Here is a 9605-nt window from a genome sequence, read left to right as displayed (position 1 = left end):
TCTGAGCCTCAATGTAAGTAATGATGTCTTCATATTTGCATCAAATTAATCGCACAGCTATTTTTGCGCATACACTAAGCTGCCCTAACCTTATTTTGACAAAGAACATAAAATGCCTGTGAATTAGCTTTACAGCAAATGGCCTAGAATTTAATTATTTATTTACTTAGCTTTAATTACTTTGCAGCTGTTTTCCAGTTAAGTATGTCATTGTTGTTGAAAATATGTTATGATGAAGAAATTGGCAATTAATAAGTGATAAATAGTTCACTAGTTGGCAGCACACATTAGGTTTACAAACAGAAGATTTTGATAAACTACAATAAGGGCAGGGCAGCTCGTGCTTCCGTTCCAGAATCCCTGTCCCTAGTCTTGGTTAAACAATAACTTTGTTGGCATTATAGGAGCCGATGTTAGCACTTACACACTTCTCAGACAAATGTGCTATGTTTCAATGAACAAAATACCCTCAGTGGAATGTCATAAAAACTGTGTCTCCTGGTCAGGGCTGGATTAAGACTTGTGGGGACCTCAGGGTGACTTGTGGAAGCTCCATGTTGCAGTTTCTTCCTGGGGGTACTGCACACATATGCTACGGGGAGAGTGACAATGAGGCTATATAGTCAGACACAAAACAGGGGCTGACTGCATGGACATAAAGGAAGCCGCAAGCATGGACCTAGTAGTCCATCTATTCACCCACCCCCAGTTTTCCTTCTACACATTCTGCACCACACTCTTCATCCCATTCACACAACTTGTTCCACACATCACTCTGTGACTGGATTGTGCCATCTTCTTACCAGTGACCACAACGACCAACCAGTCACATACTGGTAGGTTAATGAACTGCTGACATCTGCGCCTGTACATGTGTTTGTGGCAGGAAATTTATACTGTAAGCTCCAATTGGGCAGCGACCAGTGTGAATGGTCACATATTCTCTGCATAGTCTGAGAAAAATGGTGGAACTAGATAAATAAATGATTACAAAAATTAGCTTGCTACCAGGGCATTGTGTTACATTGCGCTAATGTTACACTATGGCATATAGTGTAAACAATTATATTTTTACAACAAGAACTTTGCCTATCAACACAATTCTAGGGAATAAAATAAATCCCTTAAATACATTAAGTTGTACACCATTAATCTAGAAAGTAGTTCTATCTCTACAACTAGTGGTATACCTACGCTGTATAAACAATTCAGATACAAAGTGAGCAAACTTTTAACGATGAACCAATTTGTTTTGCACCCAATACAATTATACAATTGACATGAGCAACAGTCAGCAATGCTCTCCTACTCTTAATTAACTAACAGTAACGTTCTGACCTCCTAAAGATAAACGTAGCATTGGCCTATGCTCACTACCCATCACAAATCTCTTTATAATGTGACAGACAATGGTATTCTTTGCATCTCGTAATGCTGTCTAGAAACTATAACTCATTGTTTCCATCAAACCAATGCACGCATCAATAAATGAAGCATAAAAGAAAAATCCTAGCATCTATTACTGTTCATTGGATTAAAATACATACCTAGGTGATTTCTCAAGAAGCAGATTACTAAATATCATTTTCAATCATTGCTTCCTTGAGTTGTATTAAGCCAAATAATCAGTATATTTAAATGTCATTATGCAAACTGTGTACGATTGGCAGCATTCAAATTATGTATAGTAATAACAAAGGTACAAAGGGTGTACTTGCATCGATTATCCAGTATTTATCCTTTGCTATGATAGGCTCTCCATTAAACATGAGTGTAGGGCTTCAGCTAAGTGTCTCTCCACTGCACTGCCTACTGCAGAGTATTAGGGTGGGCAATATGCATAGTTATAGAGTTAACATTGTTTAAAACAGATATAACTCCATTGAGTTCAAACTATGTATGCCAATGTATCCAACGCAATTATAGAAAAATCTTTCCTGAGATGCAAATATGCGCACCATGCTTTTATTACATACCAGGTGGATAATAAAAATATTAAGAACAACAATGCCCTTCTCCTCACTGGCCTCCCGCTCTCCCATCTCGCCCCCTCCGCTCTGTACTCAATGCGACTGCTAGACTCATCTTTCTCTCACGCCGCTCCTCCTCTGCCTCCCCTCTCTGCCTTGCCTTACATTGGCTCCCCTTCCCCTAGAGTATCCTTTTCAAACTCCTCACCGCCACTTACAAAGCTCTCTCCCAGTCTACTGCCCCCTATATCTAACCTCCTCTCCATGCACACTTTTGCCCGCTCCCTGCGCTCTGCAAATGACCGTCGCCTCTCCTCCACTCTGATCACCTCTTCCCACTCCAGAATCCAAGACTTCTCCCGAGCTGCCCCCCTGCACTAGAATGACCTCCCTCGCTCCATCCGTCTCTCTCCCAATCTATGCTCCTTCAAACGGGCACTTAAAACTCACCTGTTCCTCAAAGCCTACCAACCATCCACTTAACCCCTCATCTACTCTGCTCGTTCTCCCCTCTCTCCCCTGGCCCCTCTTTTCTCTCCCCCTTGCTTCACTGGCTTCCTTTTGTGCCTAATTTTGATCCTTAGGATGTAAGCTCATATGAGCAGGGCCCCTCTCCCCTCCTGTCTCCATACCTATTCTTCTGCTCCGTCTTGACTCCATATGTCTGCTCAGAGTTTCTGAAGTATTGGTACTTTGTGTTTATTGTTCTGTACTGTTTCACCCTGTATAGTCTACTGTTTGTACTGTGTACGGCGCTGCGGATACCTTGTGGCGCCTACACTTATAATAACCCTCTATTTTCTATCCATGAGCCTTATATCCTTATACCTACAAATGTACATATTTCTCGCCTAGTTCAAGCATTCTCATCTTATCTACCAATCTGTTATATGGACACAGGGGGGTAACACTCTATCGTCGGCCAGGGGAAGGGGAAGCTGGCAACTGGTCTCAAAGTCCCAGTTCTGCACAAGCCGGCACGTATGTATTATTCCACATTTGGAATGGGGGATGAAGAGGTATTGCTATGCCCCCTACACCAAATGCCCTATAGCTACCGCACCACCATATAATAGCGGTAATTCCATCTTTGGTTGGACAGTATCCAATCTTTTTAGAAAACAATCAAGATATATTACATCTACAGCGCTACCAAGATCCGGTTTGCCACTTACTGTCTCATAAAAACTTGTTTGGCACAACAGGTCTTTCATGAACCAAAGCTGACACTGTGTTATAAGATTATTATTAATTACATATCTATGATTGCCATTCATTAATATTACTTCAAAAATGTTCTTATAGTACAGATTAGCAACAATAATAGCAAAAGGTGATCGAACCTCACTGGAAAAAGCCACATTAAAGCATAACATGAGAGGGGGGCTGGCATAGGAGTAGAGAGAATCTGTCTAGAAATGGAGCATGTCTGTCCTAGCATGTCAACTAAAACTATATCTTCAGTAGTGCCCATGCTTCTCTTCCAACCAAATCAAAATATGGCTCCCAAATCTAATTCAAGAGTAAGAAACTCTCAGTATAAGAAACAGTTTGTGCTACTAATTAATCTTTGCTATGACCTATGAGAAATCGTATACATGACAGTCCAAAATCATACTGGTAATTTAATTTGCTATTAAAACTAACCCTAGTCTGTGTGTGTGTATGTTAGGGAATTTGGACTGTAAGCTTCAATGAGACAGGGACTGATGTGAGTTCTCTGTACAGCGCTGCGGAATTAGTGGTGCTATATAAATAGCTGATGATGATGAGAGAAAACTGGGCATGCATTTATAAATATTTTACAATAAAAATTATCTTATAACAATATTAACAAGACACTGTATTTCAACATTAGAACACTTTTCACTAACAAACACTTTTCATTGACAGAGTGCAGTTTATAAGGTCTGCATACAGTAATTCCTGTGAAGCAACATCACACTGCACTGCAATTGGAGAGAATATGTCTGAATACCAGCTTCCGTATGTAGCCATATAAGGGTTGGCAAATGTTTGATGGGATTACTGAGGTCACAAAGTCTTGTATCCTTAGAACACTTGCTTCTTCTAACAGGGAGACTGACAGTGATTTAAAGCTAAAATAGCAATATAACAAACATTAGCTGCTTTCAAATCACTTGCTCACTTATAGAGCAAAATCCTATAAACAGATATGTGTTTGCATATTAGGCAATATTTTCTGTTATAAAAACGTATAGAACAACCGTAAAGAATTCAATGCACACTGCAGCAAATGTGAAATAAATGTTAGCAAAGTCTCTAAAACCTGGAAACAAGTGATACTTTAATTCAAAATAAAGAAAAAAGAAAACAGCACCTTAATTCACAATATATTGCACACCGTCTCACCGTGATTTTACAGTGGCTATTCTTGAAATACCCATATCTGTATAATTTGGCTGCAGAAATAAACAGATTATTATGTATACAATTGTCTATATATGACATTAGTTACAAATAAAAAAGTTAAGTTACTGCAGTTCCATAAAAAAAAAAAAAAGTTCTCTTAAAATAAAAAAATAAAATAAAGAAACATGTATTTTCAATCTTTATACCTCACATTCCCTGGAACCTGATTTGGTAAATGTGCAGGGTCCAGTAGTGTTTATTGGTTCACAAGATTCTCTGCTTGTTGCGGGTTTGTAGTCTACATAAAATTCCTGTGGTGTTAGGCTTATCTGTGTTAGGGATGATCTTTTTGCTTGGCTGTGATTTTTCATAAGAGTTGCCTGTTGCAGATGTCTTATACCTGCTGGAGACCTTCTCCATGACACATAGATTACTAAGGAGATCACTAACACTGACAGAAACAGCGCAATAGTCCCCGCTATTATTTTATGCAAAGAAACACTATCTGCATTCCCACTGGTATCATAGCCAGGGACTGTCACTCCAACAGTCGGAGGCATTGAGTGGTTACTTTCATGTTTAGTTCTTGTTACTTTGTGTTTTACAGTTGTATTCCACCCGCTGGTTTTTAGCTCCCTGCTTTCTGTAACATTTTTGCTGCATATATTGTAGCCCTCGACTGCTTGGATGACACTGATCCCCTGTAGATCCTTCGGACTGGCACAAATAATTGTGTTGTCTCTCAAGCCTTTAAAACTTTTCAGCCAGTTCACCAAAGAACAGATATTTCTGCTACATTCCCAGATATTTCCAGCAAGACCTACATCTGTGAGAGATCCCCAGCTGTCCAAAATCTCTTGGCCTATAAACGTCAGTTTGTTGGAATCCAGGTTAAGCCGTTGCAGGTTCGGCAAACACTGAAATACGCTTGGGCCGCTAAAAGCTTCAATCTCGTTGCCAGATAAATCAAGTCTTTGTAATGAGGTCCAGGTCCAAGACATAGTTTGTCCTATAAGGCCGATCCTGTTCCACTGTAGGTAAAGGTTCTGTAGACTGACCAGCCTGGGAAAAAGAGCTAGGTTGAGTTTGGAGAAATGATTGTGCTCTAAATGCAGTTCTTTCAATCTGATCATACCCGTAAAAACATTTCTGGCCAAACTTCTTATCCTATTATAGCCTAGATCCAAAAGTTCTAAATTTCTACAATCCTGAAATATTCTAACTGGAATGTTTCTCAATATATTAGATCTCAAGTGCAAGCTCTGCAGTTTCCTCAAGCCTTTGAACTGGCCAAGTCCCAATTTTTGTAGGGTATTGTAGGAGAGATCCAGATTTCTCAGGTTAGTGACTGGTCTAAAGGTGTTGTTTAGCACATGGGAAATCCTGTTAGAACTCAGAACCAGCTCTTTTAATCTGCGAATCCCGTTGAATGCATTCTCATCGATGGTGCTAATATGGTTATGGTCTAGGTACAACCAAGTGAGCTGATTAAGACCTTTGAATTGATTATATTTCAGTAAGTGGAGGCTGTTATACCGGAAAGATAACCCAACACATCCAGGAGATATTGATGAAGGGATTTCCTGCAGCTTCTGAGACTCGCAATAAAACATTTTTCCATCACACCTACACTCTGTAGGGCACCCACGTTCAGCAGAGGAGAGCATAGCCATGAAAACCAGCAAGACTATATGCAGGAATACAGCTGATCCTCTTAATAACCGATAAGGGTTGACACCTACAAGCAAAAGCCTGGAAGTGATTTTCTGATTTACAATGTAGAGAATACAGACACAACACATAATAACACAACAACTGTATGCTTAAATCATATTTTATGTGTTTTAAAAACATTGTGCTCATTTTGTACCAACTAGCATTGAATTGCAAATCATAGTTAAAGCATAGAATAACATGTTTAGTGTATATAATTTCTAATTTTAAGTGCTATTTCCATTTAACTATAATCTACAAATTAAGAAATATTGTGTGTGTCTATATAAACAATATATATACCATATATTTGTGTGTGTGTGTGTGTGTGTGTGATAATATAATATTATATATATATATATATATATATATATATATATATATATATAAAATCCATACATATACATATATCACACACACACATATATATATATATATATATATATATATATATATATATATATATAGATAGATATATATATATATATATATATATAGATATATATGTAAATAGTGTACAAGATATATGTGTAAATATCTGTATATATTTGTAGAATATATATACAGTGTAGTATATATATATATATATATATATACTACACAGAATAAAAAATAATCATAGGAAAGTATATGACTGCAGGAAATAACGTGTGTTTGTGCGTTCTGAGGAAGTATTGGAGCATATGTACGTTTGCACATATCCTATGGACGTGCATTCAAGTATATATGTGTGTGCAATAGCATCCCGCCAGTACACGTACCCATTCTTCGTTCATTTGAGAGCTGATCCTCAGGTGTAGTTATTGCCTATGGGGCCACAGGCACTTAGCCTCTGCCAGCTGCATTGTGGTGACTCAGGGCTGCTTCCAGACATCCACTGACTTTGCTCCCTCTGAGAGATGAGCACTTTGCACCATCATTATTTGGCGGCTCCGTAATATTCTCCAACACTTCAGCACACCACCAGCACTAGCTATTTTGGAAAGGGGTCACTTTACCCTCTGTTCAGGATCATGATCTGCTGGTAGAAATCTATTTTGCATCAATACGCCATGAAAATTAGTGCCGTCAGAATCCGTTTGAAGTACATTATTTTCACTCGTGCAGTTATAAATCCAAGAAAGCAACTATATTATATTCCAGAAGCACCTTTCCTTCTCCACCAGAAAACAGCATTGTTTCGCAGTTCACAGGGTAACCAAAGCATGTAGGATGTGAAAACTGCGCTCTCTGTAAGTATGAGCTGATTAGCCTATTACATTGAGATTGTGGTCTGCGTGCATTCTCTTCGATAGGACAGCGCCCCCTGATGGAATTATGCATATCTGTATGCATGGATCTTAGAGACGCTTCATGTGCTGCATATTATTCCGTGCCATGAAATCATTTAAATATATGTAGAACAGATCAGTCGCAAGCACTCTAGTTTCTGAATAAACATCATAAAGCGTGATTAAAATGCAGTGATCATTTTAATGTTCCTGCAATGTATAAAAGTTTAGTTCCTTGTTATGTTTCTACAGAACTATATTTACTGATACATTTACTGTCCATGTTTCTATGGAGTGAATTGTGTACATAGCACACTTGGATCCTGTAGAAGTATCAGAACCGTAACTTAGAATTCTAATGCCTGGGGCGAGAAAGACAAATGCTGCCCCTCTAGCACTCAATTTTAATCAAATGAACCTAAAATATTCCTAAATTGCGCCCCCCTTCAGCATTGCGCCCTGGGCGATCGCCCCTGTCGCACAGCCCTAGTTACGGCTCTGAGAAGTATATTTACATTGGGTGGAAAGGTAGCATAAAAACTTAGATGACTACATTTTGTTTTTAAGCCACCATAATGGTCAGTTCATTAGAGTTTCAAACCATGGAGAAGTTTGAATTTAATCCACCACTCACTACAAATAAATTAATTCAGCATATGTAGCTAGTTAATAGTATTAACCAGCCCAATAATTTTGCCACAGAGAGGTGTGTCCCCAGATATCCACAGGATTGGTTCTTTTTTTTTGTATCTTTATGCAAATTAATGTCACGTTTTTCAATCCAAAAAAATTGGTCCTTGGCGTCATATCTCCCTATGCTTACGGACAGCACCAGCAAAATTCTCTTGGCAAATACATTTTATAGTCTAGGTTTAATGTGGTGTTGTCAACAGAAATAGAGCTATCAGGTTGTGAAGAAATGTAGAATATCTAATGACTGATTGTTATTTTCTATTGAATCCATGTATAACACTGTGAATATTTCATATAACCTTTCAAAGTGTATTTGGTTAACTGACCTGAGTCTGACCTAGGCAAATGTCAATGGTCTTTAGAAAGTAGCCAGGCCCAGAGACAGATATCTGAGTAGTTTGTGTATGCAGAGGAGTTAGGCTTAGCCAGACAGAAAGATCAGAGGTGAGAGATTCTCTAAGGTGCCCAAACATATATCTTAGTGATAGATAATTTACTTCGGGGAAAGCTCTGTGTCATTTAGGGAATCAATCTGACTTAATTGAAACTGTAAATTCCTAAGGTAGGGGTTGAAGAGCCAACAAAAAATGGTTTAGAAATCCCTTGTATCAATAGTACAGTGTCCATTTCTTTGAGGAGGGTCTACCATGTCTGAAATGTGCCATTCTTCTCAGTGTGTACTCCTCACATGCCAATTCCTGAACTTGTAAGTAAAGATTCTGGTTTTATTTCCTATTTTATTTTTTGAAACTTATATGCAACCTCTCGTATGTCTGTTTATTATCTTTTTGTAAATAAGCCTTGGAAATATTTTTCAGAGTAAACATATTTAATTTAGCATATTTCTCCATTATTCTCTGTGAATTTACGAAGCCCCAAGGAGGCTCATGCTACATGTGTATGTGATTTAAATGTGAAACTTTAATAAGTGGTTTTGGTGAACATAAGGACACCATAATAAATTCTTTGTGGTGGCAGAAAAGGTGTATTCATTGTTAATTAACTAAGGTAACACCAGTCACGGCCAACTGTTCAGATTGCTGTATCTGGGACAGGCTGGGCATTCATGACACAGGTAAATAACTTCAGTTGGCTTAATAGTTCAGATATGAAAGATTGAGTTTGAAGAGCTGAGAAGATATGCAAGATAAAATAATAGAAAGACATTCAGTAATGTGTCACCAGTGTGGAGATACTGAAACACAAAGGAGAATATTCATTTTCAGAGAGAAGTGGCATAAATAGAAAAGAGCAGAGGACCTAGGACTGAGTGTTGTGGTGGTCCCAGTAAAAGAGGAAGTAGTGAGGAAGTGGATCCAGACACACAAACACTGAAGGAGTAATTTGAGAGGTAGGATGAAAACGAGCCTAGGACAGCATCCCGAAGGCCAAGTGAATGCAGTTTTTATATGAGAACTGAGTGGCCAATAGTGTCAAATACAGCAGAGAGGTCATGAAGAGTAAGAGGAGAGTGCTGACCTTCAAGTTCATGAGTGTTAATTAGAATAAAGTTGAGTATTGAGGGGGAAATATTGATAATGACATATGATGCACAGGGATAAGGGTTGTAATTATGTGGTGCCAT

At 38.4% G+C, this 9605-nt stretch overlaps 1 protein-coding gene across 1 annotated transcript; it reads right to left on the bottom strand.

Annotated features, from left to right (window-relative positions):
* Positions 1 to 4256: 4256 nt before the first annotated feature.
* Positions 4257 to 7332, bottom strand: LRRTM3 (leucine rich repeat transmembrane neuronal 3). Its single transcript, XM_075215192.1, has 2 exons — positions 6818 to 7332; positions 4257 to 6081 (listed from the first exon to the last, which is right to left on the bottom strand). Exons 1-2 carry the CDS (start codon positions 6819 to 6821, stop codon positions 4544 to 4546), a joined length of 1542 nt encoding a protein of 513 aa, XP_075071293.1. The 5' UTR covers positions 6822 to 7332; the 3' UTR covers positions 4257 to 4543.
* Positions 7333 to 9605: the final 2273 nt, after the last annotated feature.

Source organism: Mixophyes fleayi, chromosome 6 (genome assembly GCF_038048845.1).
Source record: "Mixophyes fleayi isolate aMixFle1 chromosome 6, aMixFle1.hap1, whole genome shotgun sequence".
Taxonomy (NCBI): Eukaryota; Metazoa; Chordata; class Amphibia; order Anura; family Limnodynastidae; genus Mixophyes; species Mixophyes fleayi.
Note: the sequence above shows the minus strand (reverse complement) of the source record. Positions and strands in the feature narration are given on the sequence as shown.